Below are 24504 nucleotides of genomic sequence, written 5' to 3'. Positions count from 1 at the left end.
ATTGCAGTCACAAAGGCACTAACTGGGCAGGGGGTGAAATGTAGTGGCTATTGACAACAGAATGGGTTAGGTACAACACTACACGTAGTGACGTTGCTGAAATAGACAAGCTACTTACACCAGGACCAGTATGTCTGGTTCTCGGTTTCCTGACATGCAGGCATGAGGTAGGATTGGTCTTTTTGTGTCATTTCAGATACATGCTTACTTGTTTGTGACTGACATAAATTTGTCTGGTTTAATTGTATGATGTGTAGGGGAGAAGATGTGAGATTCATAGATTTGATGATGATGATGATGATGATGATGATGATGATGATGATGATGATGATTGTGATGATTATTCTGATGGGATATTACTTATTATTACAAGGACAATCATTACTGCTCAATACAGAAATGTGATGCCAGTAAAAATAAAACAACTGATGATGATGATGATGATGATGAGTCTAGTTTATGTGGAAGGATGTATAAGAGAGAAGATTCGAGATCATATATTTATAACTTCATGATGATTATGACAACAATCTATATATCATATAGATATACAAGCTCTCCTTCAGCTTGTCATTTTTATTCAGTGGAACAAAATGCTCAAATGAGCATATCCTTTATATTTCATTCTGCTCAAAACCAAGCACAACAAATCAAGGAGTAGAATCTCTCCTTATCACGCAACTGTTACAGCTGACTCCCCCATCACAATCCCCCCTAAACATCCCCCTCTCCCTACTGATTGCCAGCCAATGAGCCACAACCCCCACCTTTATTTCGTCTGTGTCGCCTTTGTAGCTGGAGAAGGACACCTGAATCTTGAAAGCCTGTCGTGTCAAAGTGTGAAATCAGCATGATATGTACACAGTCTCAGACCGGTAGCACACGGACGCCCCACCTCTTGTGTTGCATTTTGCCGAGTCTTGCCAAATAGGAAATGAGGGGATACGGTCACTGTGACAAGGCCTTTGTCGAGCGTGTTTGTGTTTTTATTCATGATCGGAAATGTAGATCCAAGGAAATTGGTGACAATGTAACAAAGGTAGGATAAATATTGTGCTTACTTGATGATTTTGTGGTAATCATTGGATACTGGTAGCATTTCAGGTCAGTCAGTCTTTTGTCTGGATGGTGGTTTTAAGTTTCAGTTCATCTTCATTGTTGATTATCTTTTGTGTACATCTGTGACCATTATGCAGTGTATTCTCATAACAACATATGCTTATGTAGCTTGTCAGTGATTAGTATGTTTGGTGCATGTACACATGTGTGTTGTTGTGTTGTATCAGGCCTGTTTCATTGATGCACACCTTGAATGGAGTATAATAGATTATGATAAAACACATTATTATTGTTTTTAGCCAAAATTGATAATTCTAGCAATGTTTTGTTGTGCTCAGGTATTCTTTGTGATTCTGTTTCGGTGTTCCAAAATTGTTTGCTTCAGGATAGGTCCATGTCAGTACAGATACAATCAGGCGCAATGTGGAACAAGATGGTGCTGACTCAACAATAACCATCCGTCAGCCGTTCACATTCTCTCATATATAATGTCCACCCATTTTGGGCCACCCATCTGTCATCACCATCTCAAACCACCCATCTAATGCCACCCAATTGCACCCATTGTCATCACCATCTCACACCACCTACATGTATCTTTCATCACCCATCTCACACTACTTATCTGACACCGCCATCTCACATCACCCATTTGTCATCGGACATTTCACACCAACCACCTATCATCACCCATCTGACACCACCCATCATGTGTCATCCATCTGTCATCACCACCTCACACAAACCATCTGTCATCCCATCTCACACCACCCATCTCACATTGCCCATCTGTCATCACCATATCACACCACCCATCTGTCACATCCCACACATTCCGTCTGTCATCACCTTCTTTCACAACCCATCTGTCATCACCCATATCACACTGTCTATCTGTCATCATCTCACACCACCCATCTGTCATCACCATCTCCCACCATTGATCTGTCATCACCCATTTCACACTGCCTATCTGTCATCACCATCTCACACCACCCATATTTCATCACCCATCTGATGCTATCCACCCATTCATCCCCCATCCTTGCCCATCAATATCCACAGCATCCCATCTAGACCTTTTAAACACAAGATACTATTCCACATACTGTTCAACATCAATATCTAGGCCCTCAAGGGAAGAAGCAATATTAAGGAAATGCTTGGATTATGTTAAAGATCAGACCTGTATGTCCTGGTATGAAATATTAACTCTGTCTTAACATGACAGTTAGAAGACAGCTATTTAGAGTGCATCGTAATCTATCACAAGTGCTTGGTCTTGAGAGCAATCGATACATTTATTGCATTAATGCTTCATATATTCCAATGTTGTCATCAACGTCTTGCAGACAAGGCTTTTCAGATCAAGTGTCTCCTTGTATATTTAATGAATGAACAGATGGAGCCGAGAACGTCTCAGCTAGATAGGAATATTTTTTTTAGCATTTCTGATTGATTGACCAGAGTGTAAGACCATGTTATAATTCATGAGATTCAAAGGTGGTTTAATTGTTTGACTGAAAATTTAGCATATTCTGACAAAAGTGGTAAAATCAGGCATACTGTTTGCTTATTGAAGGATTAGAACTGAATAGGTTTCAGGATTAATCATTGCTTACCATGTAGAGCAGTGGGAGTAGCCTATTGGTTAGAACATTCACTCACCTTGCTGAAGACCGGGTTTGATTCCTCACATGGGTAAAATGTGTAAAGTGCATTTCTGATGGAATATTGCTTTATAGCTTATGAACAAATGTGCTGACTCACTTCTAAAACTAAAGTCACCCACTGACTAATTGTCATTGTGGTTTTCCCCTGTGTTGAATGTCTGAGACATACTACTAGTACAGTAGGCTTCCATCCCTCATGATCATGGACCTGACTCAATGACCTGATTGGAATACTGAGGAGAGATCCCTATAACATAACTCTATCGGCCATTGATTATACTGTTTGATGAAGTTGGTGATTATTAGATTTAATAAACTGAATTTATTAGAATAGTGTTTAAATTCATCGGTAGGCTGGACCATAGTTTTGCATTTAGGAAATTGTGGAATTGTTTAGCAGAAACATTATTACATAGTGGACAGAGAGGCTACTGTAGGATTACATTTTGAAGGTCCTGGATAAGTGATGAGTGAAAGAGCATATGTTATTTTTGTGCTAAAAAATGTTTAAATGTTTTGAATTACTCAAAAGTACCGGTGCTACTGTCACAGGTTGGAATAGGCAGAAGTTAAGGCCCAGCATTTATTGACACGAATGATTAATATGGTGTGTAGAATGTTTCCCAAGTCAATGACTCTGTGTTATCTCAATCAATATAGCCATGCAATAACTCAGTTCAGTTTGATATTTGATAAAACAGACTGCAATAAACGCAAAAATTACAGGGTGTCAAGTTTCATCGTTAGGGATTGCAGGTGGGAAATGTTTCATCATCATCATAATTTAATGCCTAGTCATTATCAGTTACACCTGTAATTAACACAGGTAACATATATCCAGAACTGATAAAGTGCCATGCATGTCTATGAAATGTACATGACGTATGCACTTGCTTATTTCAGTAGAAGTTGCCACTTTTATGGTTGATTATGTTGTCAAATCACCTTGCATTAAGTTCCGTGCTTCATTCCACTGATCATTAAACCAGACCTAGTGTTATTTCCCATCAGCTGTTATCTTTGTGGGGTAAAATGGGAGTTTATGGGGTTATTGTGATTGATTTGCGTATTGACACAAGCATATATGAATATTTAGGAAAAGGTCATGTGTTTGCGTCACATGTTGCATGGCAAGAATGTTCAAGGTAATAGGATATTTTTACTGGCTTTGACTGAAAATGTACCTTTTGTCAGTGGTTAATGAAAAAGTCTGACATTTCAATCCATACATCAGTCAAATGTCAACATTTGACAAGACGTGTATTTCAGGCTTCAGTTTCTGCTGACATACATACAATGCTAGGTAATTATGAGTTGAGCTGGCTCATGTTCGGGGCTTACGCGTATAGACTGAGTATTGCAATGTATGTGGTGCTGAGATACTGCTTTGTGAACACAGTGATGTTAATGAACTTGTGAACTCTCTCTGACCTGCTTATAAGGTGTGATTTTTGCATAGTCCTTTTTTGAGTAGGCCAAAAAAGGTTTTATGACGTTTTTTAAAATCAATTCCTGAAGAATGGTTTTGTTTTTATCAGTTCAAATATCTAAATGATATATGCATTATGAACATTATGGTTTGATATAATATAAATTAAAAATATGTACAAGTTTTTTTTTCATATTAAGAAAATTGGGATGAAAGCAAATACGATTTGTATCATTTGACTGAGAAAAAAAGGTTTTGTAGATGAATTGTAAAACCCTAATAACACTGACCCCAGAAACCAACAGCTGTCAGCAGCTGGGACAGTTATCTTGTCCCTTTCATGTTGTGTGTTCAGGAAACTGACACCTACCTGTCGCATTGACAAAAAGTGATGTTGATGATTGGACAACTGTAGAAAAGGCTTATCACTTTAAGGGGGTAATTCTGCCCCAAACATGCATCAAGTGGCTAATTACAAGGCTTTGAGCTCCTTCACTCTTGTGTAAAGAGATCTGCTATCAACGAATTGTCAAAGGGGAATGTGCTCAGTACAGAGGGCAGGTGGGGCTGTCAACTCTGACAGACAGAAATCAGCTGAATTGAGGACGTTGATCAGGAAGTAGAACAACAGACAGTTCTGCTTTCATGTGTTTGTTGATAAAAATAACATTCCAGGTCATTGAATGATGAAGAAAGAAATGTTTTTCTATCTGTGATTTGTGAATATATAAAGTACTGTAGTTTGGATTCACTAACCGTGAATAGCTGCAAAATTGCTGATGCATTTATTACTCAATCAGCTCATTTAGTTTCTGATCTCTTTCAGAAAAGTTACCAGATTTAAATGTCAAAACATATTGAGATATGTGTTGTCATACAATAACATATAATAACTGAGAGTAGCATGACATATGCTAATACAAACATGAATAATGGCTTAGGGCAATTTAGATCCTCTAGATTTGTTTGAAGTTGTATATATGATGGCAGATTGTTTCTATGCCATCTAATCTGTTTGTAAACAGAAGGCTATTTTTTCTGGGTTGTTCGGCTTTGAATTTTCCTGGCTTGCATTTAGCTTGTGCATTATTTCGTGCAGTGTGTGACAAAACATCAATACAGAGAGAGAGTCTGTCCATGTATAGAACCTCATCCTCATTGTTTCTCTGCCCCCATGACATCTTCAAGTTCAATACAAAACATCCAAATGACCTAGTATGACATTCTATATTTATCATATACTCTCTTTTCATTAATCAGTTGTAATGAACTTTGGAGAAAGAAGAACTGACAGGTGATCAATATGGAATCTGGGGTGCAATACGGAATTTGACCATGCCATCTGTATAGCACCCCAGTATTACTATCCAAAGTTTACATGGCTATATAATAGAAGTGGTGGATTTATTGTCTCGTGGTCTTCTCATACCTTCTTTGTCTTAAGCTGTTTATCAGGCACCTACCAGGCACCAGTACAGTGTCTTCATGCTTGATAAAAGGATTGTGATAGTCCAGTGGTTCTGGTGTTCACTTGTCATGATGAAAGTTGGTTCTAGTCCAAACATGGTAGTCTGAAGGCTGTACTTTGAAGCTTCTCATAATGCTATGATATGTTTAAGTGTGTTACAGGTCTCAACATGGATTATAAAATGGGTTTTTGTTTACTGTATCAAGAATGAATGAATCATTTTGAATTTCTTTTGATATTTATATTCTCACAATCTTTTGTCTTTATTCATATGATGAAAATAGAATACACATGTAGTTGGTCAGCATTCATGTTTGATTATTTATATTAATTTTGATGTCAGCTAGGCCTAGAAGCTCTCTTAGTGCTAAGATAGTCATAAGTTAATGCTTATGTATGGCACTTACGACTATCACTTATCACTAAGACAGCTTCTAAAATCTGGGCCCTGTCATGCGTTTCATGGCTTTTTAATGTCAGTGTTTGTTAACATATTTCAATATGACTGCTTTTTTTTATTTTCAGTGCTAAATACTGTTTGAAATTTTGTTTTCATGTTGCTTCAAATGATCCCAAAGTCTTACTGCTGATGTTAAAAATATCCTTTTATGTTCCAGGTTCCAATTTGGTGAGTCCGAAGAATAACAATAACAACTCGGTGTCCCATCGAGCTACTTCGCCAAGTAGTGCATCCCAATCTGGTATTCCTACGCCAGGTGGGCGGTCCTTAGGACGACCCACCCCAACTGCAGAAAAGCAGTCAAATAGGACGAGTGCAAGCTCCACCAGTTCCACATCCTCAACGAAGAGCAATCCTTCTAAACCTAGTGGAAATAACAAGAACTCTATGTTGGACAAATTTAAATTTTTCAATTCTAAAGAAAAAGAAAAAGGAAAAAGTGGCGTAGTAAAAAGTGCTTCCAAAACTAGTAATACTAGTACGACAAGTACAAGTTCACGGAGTGACACAGATTCTAAGACATCATCATACAGTGCACGGAGCTCCAGCTCCACAGATGCAGGAGCTAGTAGCAGTACTACAAATGGCTCAAGCAGCCCCAAACTCCCGGCAAAGACCGGGAAAAAGTCCTTGGCTCGTGCATTCAGCACGAAACGTGATAATGCTAATACTCTAGCCCCTGACAGTAATATAAATGTAGGCAAACGCAACACACCCTCACCTTCATCACAGAATCGGACTCCTTCACCCAATCCCTCAGCACGGAATTCACCAGTTCCTGTTCGGAAAACAGAAGGCAAGGGTGTTAAGACAGAAAAGGGGCCTCCGAGGGAGAGTCAGCCCAGCCCACCTACTTCAAAAAAGGGGACAAAAATTGGCAGCTTAATTCCAAAGTCTTCATCCTCCCAATCAGCAAAGTCCTCAAAGTCATCAGGGTCATCACAAATTCCTGCTCCAAGTTCGGGCATTCCAAAATCTGCCTCAGGGAAATCCTCAAAATCAAGTAAAGAGGAACGTAAGAATGGTTCCTCCTCGTCTTCTTCATCACAACACAGCAAATCCCTCTATGCCAGCCTCCCTGGAATGAATGCTCATAAGACTCTATCTTCCAGCTCATCAAAGGTGCAGAGTCCAGTGTCCACCCCTGAGGGTAGTTACCCCAGCCTGTCCAGCATCCCGGTAAGTCAGATGAGTCTCAATCAAATGCAACAGCGACAACAGCAGATGGAGAATCTAGACCAACAACAGCTGCAGCAACAGCAGATTCTGATGCAGAGGGAACATCATCCAAGGGTGAATCTTCAAGAACAGCAAATCCGTCAGGAACAGATACGACAAGAACAGATTCGGCAGGAGCACATACGACAGGAGAATGAGAGATATGATCAGATGAGGCAAGAACAGATTAGGAAGAATGAACAGAGCCGGACAACAGAGCATAGCTCTCCCAGTATTACAGTTCCAAGAGCAACTGCTCATGTGATGGCTGAGATTACTATACCACCCAAGTCGAGTCATGGTAGTCAAATAGGTCATCTATCAACCTTCAAAGGAGGGGATCGGTCACCAAGGAGTCAGATGGTAAGTCCAAGTCCTAGTGGTTCGGTGACCTTGACCCAGACTGTCAATGTTGTCAAACCCACGTGTGCCATGGCACCAACGACAAGGTCAGTGACAAAGGCTGATGGGAATACACAAACTAATTTGTCTGTGTTGCAAAGGACGATAACACCAACCAAATATCTGACTGAATCCATGAAGGAAAATAGTAGTAATAGCATCCATTCTTCATCTTCTTCACAAGTGGGAACTCCTGATCAGGTGTTGAGTGACTCTACTCCTTCCAGTCAAAGTGGTCACTCATCTTGTGATAGCATAGTGATGAAATCACCAGCCTCAGAACTTCTTGCCGCACATGACCGAGCGACTACAAACTCTCCTAAACTAGGAGTGAAAATGCTAAATTCTCATCTTGGCAAGCCTGCAAACAATATTGCAATTGTACAGCCTCGGCATGGTGAAAAGGTTGAAACAACTTTTGACACTGAAGTGCGAACTGAAACCATAAATAAGCATTCTCTAGGAAAGGAAACTACATTTTCTGAAAAAGAAACCACCTTTGTTGATGATGCTGGTGAGACGATGGACATCAAACCGATGCCACCTATAATGCGTGCACTGCCTTATGGGTATTTCCGTGGCTACTCTGGCTACTCAGGACTGTCTTCCAGTCGCAACTTCCACATACCAGGGATTTCAGTACCCCAGACAACCATGTATGCAGCAAGTACGCCCAGTAGGCTCGGGGTCAATCGGCCCCTGTTTGATCATGGAAAATACTACTCGGGGCAAATCAAGAGGACTAATTCAAACTGTCCCAGTGTGTCAGACACTGACTATGGATCTGATATTGACACATATGATTATGTCTCAGGATATATGTCTGATGGCGATATACTGAAAAGCAACCGAGGAGAAGAATGGGCAAGTGGGTATCTGAGTGAAGGTGGAGCCTCACTCTATGCACGACGTCTACAACAACGCTTCCGTGAAGGCATGCAGGCAGTTCGGGAGTGTATGCAGAAGAGCAGTGGACTTGTGGACGATGATAGGTAAGACTAAATTATTTACATCATGCATAATAGATAAGTATATTTATACCTACTTCAATGGAAGGACATAATGAGTGGTTTCAAGCATATACAGATTTCAGTAGACCAGTATATGCACAGATGTCATACAGGTAAGATGGAGACTTTAGAAAAGGAACTTATTCAGGTGAGGGAACTAATTCAACTGAGGGAACTTATTCAAGTGAGGTAACTAATTCAACTGAGGGAACTTGTTCAAGTGATACAACACAGTTATTTTTCCATTTTATGATATTTCTGTTCAAAGTGTTTTCTTATGTTATTATTTCTTGAGGGGGATATAATCAGCTTGTGAAAAATCAGTTTATTATTTTAACACATTTGTAGTTCTATCACTTTTTGTCTCAACTCTTGTCTCAAATGTCACGCATAATGCATAAATCTGCAGCGTTTCAAGGTTGGATATATTTATTTGATAGTAAGCATTCTAATGTGCTTGATATCATGTCTTATATTGTGTAGATTGATTACCATGTTGGTATTTGAAATGGTGTTTACTTCTTAAATTGTTAAATAGATTATCAAACCAATCAGTTTAAACAGTTGCCAGAAATATTTGTTAGAAGCTATATTAACTGAAGTGTACTAAAATCCTTATTTTGGGTAATGAAACTTCTACAAGGGAGGAAACTCTTGAGTCTCTTGTAGCCTGTTAAGCTCAACCTCAGATTTTACTGCCTGAAGGGGAATAAAATATCCCTCTATTCTGACACCATGTTCTGACTGAACAACATAACAAAGGAAGACATACATTTCCTGTTTCTGAATGATCAAGTATCATTTTTTTTAAGCGTTTGAGTGAAGAGCTACAAACAAACAGATGCAAGTCTACATTATGTTCTTCAAAATAACCTATACTACCACTTTGCTTAATTAAGGTGTGAATAGAATATGACATCTAATAAGCAATGAAATGAAACGCACTAGAAGATGGAGGTCTAGTGAGATAAATATTCTTGAACAACTTTTCTGACTTATTTTAAACCATGAAATTCAAAAAAAGAATTCTTTGCTTCAGTTTAGATTAATAATATCAGAATTGTGTACATTTTTTGTTTCATGTTTGCATGAGGGCAAAATCAACCTTTGGCAAAATTACATATGGTGCATGGTATTGTTAAAGCAAACATTGCTGGCTGATGGCAGTCGTTTTGAATAGTTTGAGAGCAGGTGTTGTAGTATGGTGAAAAAGGTTCTCACTCAGCCAGTCATTATTGATGGGTCATAATGCTGGGTCATTATGACACAGTCATTTTAAAAACCTGAATCTATTCAAATTTATTCAATCCTAAGTGAGGGCTACTTTTTCACACTTAATATTATACTTGAAACTAGCAAAAAATAATTTGAGGAATTATTAAGTGTATTTAGTTGTGTCTGACATTTACAAATATTATTTGTACTATTAAACAGTTCTTTTGAAACATATTTACAGAGTATTTTGAAGCATATTTTAATTTCAGTGAGCTTGTTAAAGAATTTCTTTGTCTTTGTCTCATAGAAGAAATGCTAATCAACTTAAATGTCTCCTAGCAGTTCCTTCAAGCTTTCAGGCAAGGCCTGTGATATTTGGCACTGAATTCTGATCGATTTTAACAGTAATTAACATTTTAAATTACATTTCTCAACACTATCATTGGAACATTTTCTGTAGTCAGTTGGATTAAAAATTAACAATTGCTTTTGGCACAGCCTCTAATGGAAGAAATGACAAATCTTATAATAAGAAAACCTCATTTAATGTTTTTAATTATTTGGGGAGAAAGTCACATGTGAATTCTTATGAATAACATTTTGAGGAGAGTAAAAAGTAACTTTTAGAAAATACATTTTAAAACATGTTTTTCATAGTGCTTTGTTATTTTTATTTTACTTTTCAAATTTTAAATTCTATCAAATTCTGTTGATGTCTTTTTATGTTTTTGAGTTGTACTATATTTGACTGTACTAAAATATATTTATTGTTTAGGGATTGCATAGTGTATGTTTTAGAACCATTATTTGCTAATGAAGGCGTCAAGGCTTTTTCTCCTAAGGTCATCATGGCCAAAAATGTCCTTTTATGGTGATAATTAGACTTCATCTTGAATATTGTCTTTTGAGACAGCTGTGGAACAGGGGAGATAACTCATGAGTTATTGATGCACTAGCGATGAGAAAACAAAGACACATTATTTTTAGACAGGGATACATCAAAATTTGAATTAGGAAGTCTGAAAAAAATGGTCCAGATGTAATCTAAAATTATTTACAAATTTTCTGGAGAATGGTTGCACAAATTTGGTAATAAATTGTTCCATGCTTAATTCAGCAATGCCAACACATCCATGATTCATTCTGCACTGAATCATATTTTAATTGGCCAAGGCCAGACTTTTCACCCAACCTGATACTCAACCTAGTGCTAACTATTATTGCCAAAGTTGATTACGGGAAAATGCAAGGAAACAGCAGTGGTATATTGCCTCTAATTAATTTCGTAATGGATTTCGAGCGCCTTCACTGCCAGTATCATGCAAGTGAATTACCTATTACTGTTGAAAAATATCACTCATAGTTTTCATAATTACAGTCTTGCATAGGTAGGAGAGAAAATGAGACATGAATACAAAAAATCTGTCACTCTTGACAGAAGACAAACAAAAAATTCCTTTCATCTCTGATCGATCTGCACGTCAGCTGGTTATCTTTTATGGTCAATTAAGCGTGCAAAGAAAAGCTGTCTTGTGTTGCCTAGCAACAAATTTGCAAAAATTATGCTCAAGAGTGCATACATAAAATACATCTCTTTGCTTTAACAATTGCCACAGTTACAAGTGAAGAAGTTTCATTTATTCTAAAGGAGGTATTATTTTTTGTGATGAAAGTTTAAATGAGATTATTTAGATAAGATTTTTTTAATGGATGGAGGTTGTAGGCCTTACTTACTTTCAGCAGTAGAGAGTTATTCAAGGGAGACTATTTGAACCTTTGAATGTACTGTCACTGAAGTATTTACTTTCTGTTTGTATGGATCTGTTTTGTCATCTTTACTGAATGTTGAAAAGGACTTGCCAACAGGACTATGACATCCTTGTAAATGTAACTTAGATTATGTTGTTAAAATTAAGATGTTATTTATGATTTTCTTAAGTCTTTGTGCTTCAGGTAATATATCATGATCAAATAGATATTGAGGAGTCAAATACACATTACAACTGGAGAATCAATGAAAATGTGTGTTTGATTTCAATAATTAAAATGGTTGCTATGATGATATAGATTATATTTCTGTGAGGGTCTAACAAATAAATCAGATCATCCCATTGTAACATGATAAGGGAGATGGTATTTTCTCTGTGAGATAATATTCAATGACAATTTAAGAATCTAGAGTGTGTTTTAACACAACCTTGAACACAATTGCAAAGATTCCATGGTGTATCCAGTGATATAGAGACTCACATAGACTATTTACACATTCATACATCCTAAAGTGCAGGCCTGTGAAGACTGTAACATGAAACATGTTATTTTATGCAACAATGATACAAAAGAAATTATGACTGAAAAGTTTTTAAAGGAGTCTTTCAAAGTGCTGAAAATCATTGTATGTGACTTGCTAGGTGCCATGTCTTGGTTCTTGCTTTTTGGAAGAAACACCTCACCAGTAAACGTTCTTCTTAAGAATGTGTTCCATACATTGAAAAGAATATTGTGGCACTGAAGCATCCAATGGGACTATGACATGTGTTTGTTTGGTTAGCATGGGAAGGACTGGAAACCATGAAAAGTATCTCTTGTATCATTCTGGGTTTTTGTTAATTTGGCACACGTTTTAGATATACTTGGTACAAGTAAGGTGCATTGGGTACCTTAGCTTAAATCCTGGGAGAAGCTTTGTATTTGAACATAGGGAGAAAGCATGAAGTGACTGATCTTTGACGTAAACCATAAGTATATACCCTTGGAACATTACTGGCAACTTAACTCACTTGGTAATCATAGGGTTGAGATTCAGACGATCTAATCTTGTTTATTTACTTGTGACAATGATAGTTCATACATTACTTCATGGAAAGGATCCTATACTATCTCGGTCAGAGACTTGGGCAGTACCGGTTATGGTGACTCCCTAAGGAAGCAGACGTCTTCTGACATTTCATCAGGTTAAGTGGTTAACAAGTACGTACTGCAAAGTCTTCTAGATTTTATGGCTAACCAGTTTTCAGTATTACTCTGATGTATGTAGTAACAGTTTCCTTGATATCTTCTTTTATATCTAAAAAAATGTTCAATTTGCAAAAACATCTTCTTTTACTTGTAAAGGATGACATGGTATCAGTTTAGTTGTCCGGTACTGTTTAAATGATAACAGATCAAAGGTGTATCCTCTTCTGTTACAGAGTTAATGCACAATCTTGTAATGGGAAGTGATTTAGCAATGATAGGAATATGTGTTCTGTAATTCTTGACCGCTCGTGTATGTATTTGGTCAGAAGGTAGATTATACTTCTTTCATCCTCTTGACTTCTAGCAACTGTTTCTCAGAGTTAAGTCATGGAGTACATTCACAGAGTAATCTGTGCTTCTGATATCTACTAATTTGGGATAGAAATTTGACACAGCTATCCGATCTTTAGTGTGATAGAGAAAGTACATCAAGGGAGGTAAGTTTGAAGGATTTTGTTTATGAACGTTCATTGTAGAATGGAAGTAATTGGATTAAGGAAGGTTCTTCTAAAATGGTTAACCTGACATTCCATTGACCTTTTTCTAATAGATACTATCAGAGTCTTGGTTTCTGGTTATAAAGGTATAAATGCCATTTGGCAGTGATCCAAGATTGACAAACATTCCGGGCAGGTGGCCCTGGTGTTTTTATCACAGAACAAGAATTACAGGCGTTAATGAAAAAACATAAAAAGAAACATCTTTGGATTCTTTGTGGCTGAATATGTAGCGAACACCTCCCTGATGTCTGTCAGTATCGGATTTACATAACCACCTGTTTATCAGTCGATCTAGTCTGACAAACTCTGCAGAAAGTTACTTGTTATTGGCATGGCACCTTTTTTTGTTCTTAAGATAAACGAGATGCAATATTCTTGACCTTTAAAGCTGTCAGACAGACATTTGTTCTTTAATGTGAGGTTTGAGCATAAAAACTAAGTGGTCTGCAACAAGATTGTATTAGGGCAGTATTTATTGGACTTGTGCACAGGGTATTTATTGGACTTGTACATTATTTTAAGTGTGGAATGTTTAGTTGATCTGTTTGTCAGTGAATGGGACAATTTGTTGCTGGGAACCATATATTGCAACCAAGAAAAAGTCAGGGGCTGATATGGCTTGGTGCAAATAGTTTCAGCTATGCAGTTACCCAAGGTCTAATCTAATATGAAATGAGTCTGCCATTGGCCCATGATAAGTCTGATTTGATATTTGTTGCCTGAAAAATAAAGCCACCTTTTATTACTTTTTATTTTTATGATTGGATTCAAAACGGGAGCACGACTTCTACATATTCCAAGTACTTATGACTTTACAACTGTTTCAACCTTTTTTTGGGTTCTATCAACATTATTTCAAAGCATACACATTCACTGTTATCTTTTAGACATTTTCAAAATTATATTTGTTTAATTTCAAACTTAAAAGATGATAAAAATTTCAAAAGGAAAGGTAGAAACTATATTTTATCATCTTTAGATTATCAACATTTTTAGAATAAAATCTGTAGAACCCCAGAGGAGGGTTTAAGATTGTTATTTTCTTATGCTGACATTTAGGATGAGCTATAAAAAGTCAGTGATTAGTAGATGTACACGTGGGAAGCAAATTTGCAGTGCTAAGCAGATGTTCAAACTTAGTGCATGTGTGTCAGGTCTGACGAGATTCCAGTGCCTCAGAAATTAGGCTTTTAACGAGAAAAGATTCTCATGTACTGCTTGTCTGACAGCAGGAAGCTTGTTCGTTGTGCCTGCCAAAAAATTAGTGAAATGTACACTATATAGTCAATCTGGAACAACAATCATTACTCAGAAATCTTGTAAAATTTTATGTAGAGATTGTTTGAAATAACTTGACTTTCGTGTCTATTTTGTTGCATTCAGAGTTTACTCTAGTGTCAAATGAGATATGGACTTTGCAAACACATAGAATAGATGTTTCGATTGTAGGGTATGGTTGGTTCTTCTGAAAATAAGAAAAACATGTATTTAGAATTACAGGAATCTTGCATAAAAGTGTGAGAAAAGTGTGGACGTTCAGGTAATAACATCTGTCTTTGCATTGTCAACACTTGTTAGTGTGTTCTTCTATCCCTGCCAACCCAACACCCCTACTGGAATAATGCTTTAGTCCCGATTCCCTTCAAAGAAAGAGATTTCACCACTTTCTCTGGTACCGAGATCACTATCTAGGTTATGGGTCATCAAAATATACTTCAACCTTTACAGCGCATGTAAACACTTTCTACCACAAATAACACCATGGACAGGGATTTCTGTTATTTGATAACCCAGAATGATGGTATAATCCAAAACATCACTGTGCTATGAGCGTGAAATGATATACTCATCAAGGTGTGGGGATATATCGTTCATGACCTTCACACAGAGTTCACTCAGGTTTTGTCTACAGGTCTGCAGAATCGGTAAGTGGTTCTCTAGCTGTTTCGGTTATCTTTGTTTTTCTTTATGGCAAAACTTTGTTAACTGTGATGTAAAGTTTTGTCACAGTTGAAATTACAAGAGATTGTAGAATTATTTTGGGGGTGATGTGCAGTGTCAATGTTGCTGCATTTCAGGAGTCTTGTATGGTAGTACGTACGCTTGGTACAATAGGAAACTGGTTCATTGATACCATGCACATCCTGCACATCAGATGTCTTGCAGCCAAGTCACAACTGATGACTATATGGCACTTTAGAAATTAGCATTTACTTCAGCTGACATGAATGATGTCTTCTCTTTAGTATATTATTCCTTTTTAATTTGCAGTGGGGAATTCACATAAACATTGCTTGCTGAAAGTATATGCTTTACTTTCTAAGCATCAAGATGTTTCTTAATCTTATCGTTTCAAAGAAAACGTTTAAATAACATTCTGTTGTAGCAGGGTGGACACGGTAGTTAAATTGTTTTCATATTCACTGAAGGTCTGAGTTTGATTACTTACATGGGTATAATATGTGGACCCCACTTCTGGTGTTGTATGCCAAAAATAACATAAAACAATACTCACTCTCATGCTTTGCCAGTAGAATAATTCAGAACAGTCAAGCTTTAGCGTACAGTGAGATGCCCAGCTAAAGCATGCAATTTTTATGTTTCCAACAGAATCCCATTCTGTTTGTCATGGAATTTTCTTAGCATACTTAGACACAGAACAAGATAGAACATAGATGGAACATGGGTTGAGACAAAAAAAAAATGTCTTCATTACCGTGGTAACATGTTGGCCTGGCCCCCCAGGAACTGCCATTAAACCAAACCGTGTAGCCCCATACTGTCATTCACAATTGGAACAAGGTATATTTATGCCACATTTCTCAGCAGATTGATGTAACCTCAAGGATTGGTGGTAATGGCAACCAGCTTGGAGGCCATTAGGCTGGCACAGGGAGGGGGTTGATTGTGGATAACAAGCACAGGGACATTTCCCTCAATAGTGGTGATAGGGGCTGATGATATATACTAGCACCAAGGATGGCACTGATGATGAGAGTGAGTCTCTGGCAGGGATGTGATGTCATCCTTTGAATGGGGTGGGGAAGTGTGACAGGTGCTAGTTTCATATACTAGAACTAAGGGTGATACTGATGATGAGTGAAGGGACTGGAGGGAAAGTGCATGATGCCACACAATACCTTCCTTCTAAACCCCTCCTTATGGTGGGACACAACCCTCTGATACACCAGGATCCTCCAAGGGAAGGTTTAAATCGCAGGTTCAACTTTGTTATGAACTTTGGTTTGCCTGCACCAAACCTTACTCATATGATTCACCCAAACAGTAGAAGAGCATTATTTCCTGTAAAATTCAGAAATAAATAGGGGGTATTCCATTTTGCAATCATACCACTAGCCAATGTCAATGCATATGAGAAAAAGTAATATATATCCATACAGATTAAATATTTCCAAAGGAATGGAATAAATTGTCACATTTTCTTTTAATATATATATATATATATTAATTTCCCTTCTTCATCTGTTTCCTTGGCTTCATCCTTTGCACTTTATCAATCTCGTAAATTCAATATCCCCTACTTTTAGTTAACGGTATATGTTACTCCATCATGAGGACAACGTGCAGGATGTAACTGAAATACTGTTTTATACAACTCATTCTCTAGAGCTCCATCCATTCCTTGCAGTGATGTTACTGCATCAGATGCACAGTCCCGGCAGTAACACAGCTGCTGGGTAAAAAGGAAGTCCTGTTCTGGGAGATGGGGGGAGGCAATTACGTCAACTGTCACTGTAACAAGTAAATGTCAAGACTCCCTGATGGAAGCCCAGGGGTTGGGCAATAATCGGTTGAGGAAGGATGATCTTGTTAGTCCTCCAAAGTATCAGAGATGTCAGGTGGAAGCTTCGGAATGTGCTTGAGATGCTGAACACACATATATGTTTGCTTACTTTGGGGAAACATCATGATAATTAGCTTGGGGATGGTGGATTGTTACAGTGTTTTCATGTTGTCATTGTCAGAATAATTGTCATTTCTGACACCCTGTATACAAGTGGATGTAATCTGGCCTCAGGTAATCATCACCATCTGTGTCAGTGTCACAGACTGAAGCTTCTGCCACATCTACATCATGAATTATCAACACCTATTTATCAGCGCTAGTTTCAGTTAATGATAATTTAAGGTAACCAATTCCTATCTACAGACAGGTAAATATATTTTGCAAACCTGACGTAGTGTTTGGCAGTAAATTGTTTGCAGAAGGCGAGTAATGTTGATCTTGTACCTTTAGAATTGAATAATGACGTCTTGATGTTTTTTTTGATAAACATTTTTTGTATCCTTTTGATTATCTTTTACACTGTTTTTGTTCTTAAATAAACCTTGATAAATTATGTTGTGATACTTTTGATCCTGGAAGCCTTTCAGTGGCTCAGTGTTAAAGCACAAAATCTAAACTCTTAGAAGCATCAGGGATGGGATTATTAGCTTGGCTATTAAAATATATATCTGTCACATTCACTGTTTTTACCAACTATCCCCCACATTCCGACTACCCTCAACCACTTTTCCACTACCCTATACACGTCAACTATTTCCAATATTTTGCTGCTTTGTCTACTATGCCTCACCCTCTGTTCATTACCAACACAAACCCCTGTCCCCTCACACACATAACCAACCCCACCCCATCTTTTTTCCACTACCCTCCTCATGTTGCCTCTACCCCCACTGCTGACCTCCCTGTACCCTGTACCCTCTGTCTACAGCACTCCTCAGTTGTCTGACAGCCTGACCTGACAGTAAGCATCTGTCATCAGATGCAGGTATTGTGCCGGTTGCAGCCTCACTGAGGTATTTCCTGTTCTTTACATCTACTGTGGCAAGACTGTTTTCATTTCGACAAAGTAACTGTAGCATGTGCTCTTGACATAAAGATCTTTCTTGAGGATGTTTACTTTGTAATAGACTGTGTACAAGCTCACTTTGGGAATAAAACAAAAAAAATAATAGAGCAAAGGGATTGTCAGCTAACCCTGCAATTCACCTTTAAATATGTCATTCATGGTGATGTCACTTTCATGACAACAAACTCCACTGGGAAGGTCAGCAAAGCCAGGGTTATAATTTGGTTATAATTTTATAGTGTGTGCCTTGCCTCCTGCACAGACAGACAGTGAGAAAGAATGAGAGAGAGAGACTCACGCATACCATCACCAGCATCATTGATAAATATCATGACTATTTTTTTGTTCAGGTTGTCATTATTGGGCAGGGTACAGATGTGGGACTAGACTTGCACAAGTGTCTAGAGTAAAAATTAAGAGTCTAAATGATAATTTATTAGAAATAATAGACTGGGGTACTGTCTTCGTATGTAGACTTGCCTTTTGAAAGAATAGAATGACTGTAAATCCATGAGCTCAGCATTCAGTACAGCCTTGGAGCAAGGTTGGGAATAAACATATAACATAACATGTGTACATGTAATAAATGTTCATTTACAGGATTCTTTATCTGTATGTAATGTAATCAGTGCTAAGTTGGGTCTATACAACTTCCTGCTTAACCTGGATACTTTGTGAACAGAAATATTGAGTGTGAAGCGTCACCCAAAATAGGCATTTGTGATCCCATTCATTTACCAATTCTTCTGTTATCAATTTTATTCATCTAGTATTTTCACTGCTGTTATCTCTCCCTCACATGTCTCCTGTCATTCCTTCATTGTCTGAGATAAAGCACTGAGTACTGCCTCAGCACATTTGCATTATCAGTCATCCATTTTCATTCATTCATCCATCTCTACCTCCCACCTTCCTTCCTCCATCTCTCGCTCCAGAGGAGAGTTATGTCATCTCATTGTCCCTGAATATCAACTAAACAGTTCTGCTGGTCCCAGTGTTCTACATTATTGATCTCACTGTGAGTTGAGGGGAGCCAGGCAGCTGTGGACTCCATCTTCTGTCATAGATTGTTTGGAAATGTTTGGGTTTTCCCCTCTGCTATAATGGAACAGTCCAAGTGCGATGACAGATTTGCATAGATTAATTTAGAGTCTTCATTCACAACAAAGGGCATGAGCCAGCCGGGGCTAGCCTGGCAAAAATGGTCATGTGGACTTAGATTTTAATAATGGCTGCTAGTAGTTGCCACAGAGTGTCTGGCAGGCTTGACTATGGATTATTGTGGCTAGGGAGAGCTGGAACTCTTGGCTTGTGGACTTGCTGTTGAGGCAGGCCTCTGATTCTGGATCTATGCACTTACATGTGTAGTAGTGAACAGGCTATGTATACCATTCCAGAAAGTGTTGGGTATTCCCGTACCGGGAAAACGGGAAAGATGAGGACAAATGGTGCATTTCTACGAACATTTGACTCAAAACGACAATATGCCAATCCACAGCAAGGAGTTAAATTCTCTCCAAGGTAGGCTTGTTGAAATCAGTTAAAGCTAAACATGTCCATGTCAGTCTGAAACTGCTATACACTGGTGTTGGTTTGTTTACATTTCACAAGATTACTCCACAACTCCTGTCAGGATATTGACATGAAACTGACAAGATACAAATGCATGTTACATATATGTAAACACATATGTATGTCATTTGTTACAACATGAACAAAAATATTTTTAAATTATTGATAATATTGGTGGTTTGTAACACTAAAATGATGTTCTGAATATTATCTCGATATATATCCTTGAGAAGCGTGGCTATATATTACTAGGCTTGGTCTGGTATTGATGTGACACATGTCACTTGTAACGGCTTGAAGTGTAGATTTATGTATGTGTGTGACACATGGGATATTTACGTTGCTTCCTCTTTTAATACCATCTCTCTATCCAATAGCTCACTGAGTGTTAATTCATTCATATTTTCCTTTCTCAGTGTATTTTTAGTTATTTATCCTTTAAATAGAATCATTCACATACTCTTCACCTCATCAGTTTTGTTCGATCATTGCTATTGTTTATGTTTATTCGTTCTGACACTCATGCATGTTTACTAATTTCATTACTGATTTCTATAACAGCCTCTCAAACTAATGATTAAACAGTCAATTTTATATAAAATCTTTTTCACAATTCAGAAATGTCTTTTTCATTGATAATCATTATATTTACTATGCTGTTGTTTTCTGTAATCTATGGAAGTCATTTTCACACACACAAAAAATTTAATCAAAATCATATCAAGTATAAAATATTCAAATTATAAACATGATGAGATTTAAGTTTTTAAAAATGTGTTGTCGAAGATTTGGACAGATGGTTCACAATCACATCAAAGATATTCAAATAATGTCTCGTTGTCTGTGTGTCGTCATTTCGAGGTCAGAGGTATCGGCATGTGTAGTATCAATCATTTGGATTATGCAAATGTGAGATGTCAACCCACAACAAAGTCTCATGCCCAAAGGTTTATCGAAAATCATAAATCGTGAAATTCCATTTCTATAATTATCAACCAAGCAAAGCCAAATAGACGCAGGATCTTTGTTACTTTATGCTAATAGTCATAGGAATGAATCTTTTTTGATCTTCATCAAACGGACCTTGTTAATGAGGCAGACATTGTAGTGACGCGCATGGACTTCACCCTTCAGTTTCCATGGTTTTTGTCAAGTTCACTCCTGTTTATTGTGGAAAAAATCAATAATTGTGTATTGTGAGGAAAAATTAGCTTTGTGTGTCTGTAATCAAGAATAGTTGGTCTTTTGTCCTGGGGAAGTGACCAGTGCAGCTCTTCGCTGCAGTGTCCAACTGATGGCAAGCTTTGTGTTGTTATTGTCAACGATGTGTAAACAGAACCAATTTTGGTATTAATATGACCAAAATCTGTTAAAGGAACCGAGGTTGCAATGTCCTTTTCCCTGAGGGAACATCTGGTTGGTCATCTTGACCTGTTTTCGAGAGACTTTTTTTTCAACTTGATGTCAGGACAGTGTACAAAGTGACAGAAAAAGTATTCAGCTTTTCAGACCTCAGCAGAAACTGATCAGAAAGAAAATCAATCAAGACTAACTCTGAGGGCAGAAAGTTTTAGTTTGTAATTAAGGTTCTTGAACAGTATTAATGTGCTAGTACATGCATGGAACATTATTTTTTAAGGGTTTTTTTTTTCATTTGTTTTCGGTAACAAAAATATATTGGCAAATGTCTATTGCAAAATTGTTTACAGCATATAAAACAGGATTTTGTGCATTTGGTTCCTGACATCATTCAGGCAGTTATAATTATCCTCAAATCTCTGTAAAAGTATAGTTTAAATTCAAATAATGGTTGTGTGGAAACTATCATGTTAACAGCCATGTGGTTTTCCTGAGCAACTGCCGCTAGTAGATTTCATTCTGAAGCTATATCTACCAGATGATGAAATGTATTGTTGTCAGTGCACTCATATGTACAACCCTATGTGATCATTCACTCACACAAAAATACAGGATACTGCTGTAAGTGAACAAAATAACCATACATATATATATTGTTTTTCAAATTTTCAAATAAATGTACCAGATATACATATTTGTCATTAATATATAGACGAAATGTTATCAAGTGTTATCAATATCATAGTGATTTGCAGTATATGGCTTAATGTGGAATTTATATTCATGCAAAAAAAGAGGGCTCATAAGATTTGTATGGTAGTATGTATATTGGAGACACAGAAGTAAAAATGAATTTATCATTTATTATCTTTAAACCCCTAAATGAATAAATTCTGACACTAAACATTGAAACAGAAACATTCACAATTATTCTCATCCCGATAATGTCATTTATTGGCTTGCCTGTGTCAGTTGAAACTTATATATGTGGCCCAGGGGTGCATTTGATCTAATGATTGGCAGGTAATTGACTCAAATGTGCAGCTCAAGGATGGTCTTAAAGATTTGGATTAAACATTGTTTCATCAGAGATTTATGTTTGCAGCATTTGGATTTGAGCACTTTTTTCACCTTAAATATTGAAAGGGGCTGAGAATATTTTCGGCATAAATTGTATTTTTGTGCCTCTTGGACAAATTGTTTAATGATGAAGATTAAGATTGCAATGTTGTATTTAATGGTGGCATCGACAAGGCATTGCTGCTGCTGTTTTTTCTGCAGTAGATAAGGATTACACTTACAACATATATTTATTTAATAATGATGTTGATGATGATGGTCATAATGATGATGATGTTTTTTTTTATATGAAAACTGCAGACAAGTATATAAACTAGGATACCATTCAATAATTGAATGGTGTAAACCATATGTTATATGTCATATACATTCATGATGATGATGATGATGATGATGATGATGCTGATATTGGCAGCTCTTCTCAGGTGGCATTAATTAATGATACCAATTTACAGACAGACTATGAATTTCTAAAGCACACATATCAATATCATCTCAAAGTGTTCATTTATTTCTGAAGAAGAAAGTAGAAATTAAGACCACAATCCCTCATCCATTTCAATGGCAACATACATCAGTGTTGCATATTTCTGAAATAGACATTCCAATAAGTATCAGTCATCATTTATGACTCAGTCTGATGTGCACCTATGTGAGAGTAGAGAGAGACAATTGATTGTCTAGGTAGGCCAGCAAACTGGATAAGGAAATACATTGTCACTGCTACAATGTGATTAAATATTTATTGTAGCTCAAAAGTTTTTCTCTAATCTATTTCAACTCTATTGCCTGGAGAATAAGATTAACCACCTGATTTTTTTCAATATGATTGCAAATATATATGTCATTGACGATGTTAAACAGAAACTATATACAGGTTCAAATATACTTATTCCAATAGTTTGTGTAATTTTTTATTTGTCTATTTAAATTACTATTATGATTATTCTTGTGCATTTTTAAAACTCAGTAACATGAATTCTTTACAGTATCAAATTACAACATATCATCAATCAGAAATGATTGAAATTAGACAATTGTTAGCTTCTTTCTTCATTCCATGTAGTGTCATTTGCTGGGGAATTGATAGTGATACTAACGAATCTTTCTTTGTGGATTGAAGTGGTTTTATCAGCCATGGCCCTTTCTTTGTAAAAAATTGTGTTTACTCACAGAAAGAAAAGTGTAGCCCTGACAATTTCAATCAATGCACATGCATTGCATGTCACATCAAAGAAAGCTCCTTGAAGAATGGACCCCAGGCTCAGACCCAAACAGTGTCTGAATGATGATAAACGATCAGTTTGAATGGAAGAAGTGAACGATTAAGCTTCTCAAAAAGGAGGTTCTGTCATTTGGGTCCAAGTTCAAGGTCCTTTTGAGTCACAGTTGAGTTGAAACAAAGGCTTTACTTAAATGAGAATATTGACAAATTCAAAAGTTTGTGTGTTTAATTTTCACAATGCCGTACTATTTGTTTCCACCATTCAGATGCATTGTTTGTGGATCTATTATTTATGTCAAAATGAGAGATTTCTCTTGTGTATTGAGGAAAAAACATTCCCATTGCATGACGTCATTGTTCTTTTGTCCTCTGAAATAGATGAATTTCACAATTGAATACACTTAGTGCAAACCATTTGTAAGTTATTTATTATTTTGCTAATTTCTTTTGTGTGAAAGAGTCAACTTCAAGACACAGATCAAAATGGAAACAGTTGCTTCAAATTATTCAGCATCAGATGATTAAAACATTGCAAGAAGGTTTTATGCTAAACCAATCAGTGATCAGTTGATGACATTTTATCTGAACTGCCCTGACTTTTATTCATTCGTGTCACAAAATACCTCTATAATTAAATTTTCTGAAGTGTAACATAGAGCAAGGGTTATATGAAGCATACTGGCCCCCCTTGGAGACGCAAGTGTCTTCCTATTTTAACAATTTCAGTCATTAATAAATTCAGTAATCATTTCACATGCAATGATGCAATGCAGACTGGCCACTTTGTCCAGGCATCAATTAGGAAGCATGTTTGGTGCAGTTTGCTCTTGGGTTCAGAATTCAGAGAGATTGATTATTTAAGTATCAGACCGACATTTTAAAACTGACACTTCTCATGATTGTAAGTATTAAATAATCTTTCTTTTTTATTTCATTGTTACA

General features: G+C 37.0%; 1 protein-coding gene across 17 annotated transcripts in view; it reads left to right on the top strand.

The window, feature by feature from the left end:
- The window catches only part of LOC137288102 (neuron navigator 3-like), a 514936-nt gene that overhangs the window by 391004 nt on the left and 99428 nt on the right, over positions 1–24504 (top strand). For 16 of the 17 annotated variants that reach the window (XM_067820497.1, XM_067820495.1, XM_067820494.1 and 13 more), the window contains exon 7: positions 6247–8701. In XM_067820497.1, coding sequence (XP_067676598.1) covers positions 6247–8701 — 2455 coding nt within the window. Of the gene's footprint in view, positions 1–240; positions 1040–6246; positions 8702–24504 lie in introns of those variants that run through there. The other variant, XM_067820498.1, reaches the window with a different exon arrangement.

This window comes from Haliotis asinina, chromosome 6 (genome assembly GCF_037392515.1).
Source record: "Haliotis asinina isolate JCU_RB_2024 chromosome 6, JCU_Hal_asi_v2, whole genome shotgun sequence".
In the NCBI taxonomy this organism is placed as follows: Eukaryota; Metazoa; Mollusca; class Gastropoda; order Lepetellida; family Haliotidae; genus Haliotis; species Haliotis asinina.
The sequence above is the reverse complement of the archived record's forward strand: the minus strand, read 5'-3'. Positions and strand labels throughout refer to the sequence as shown.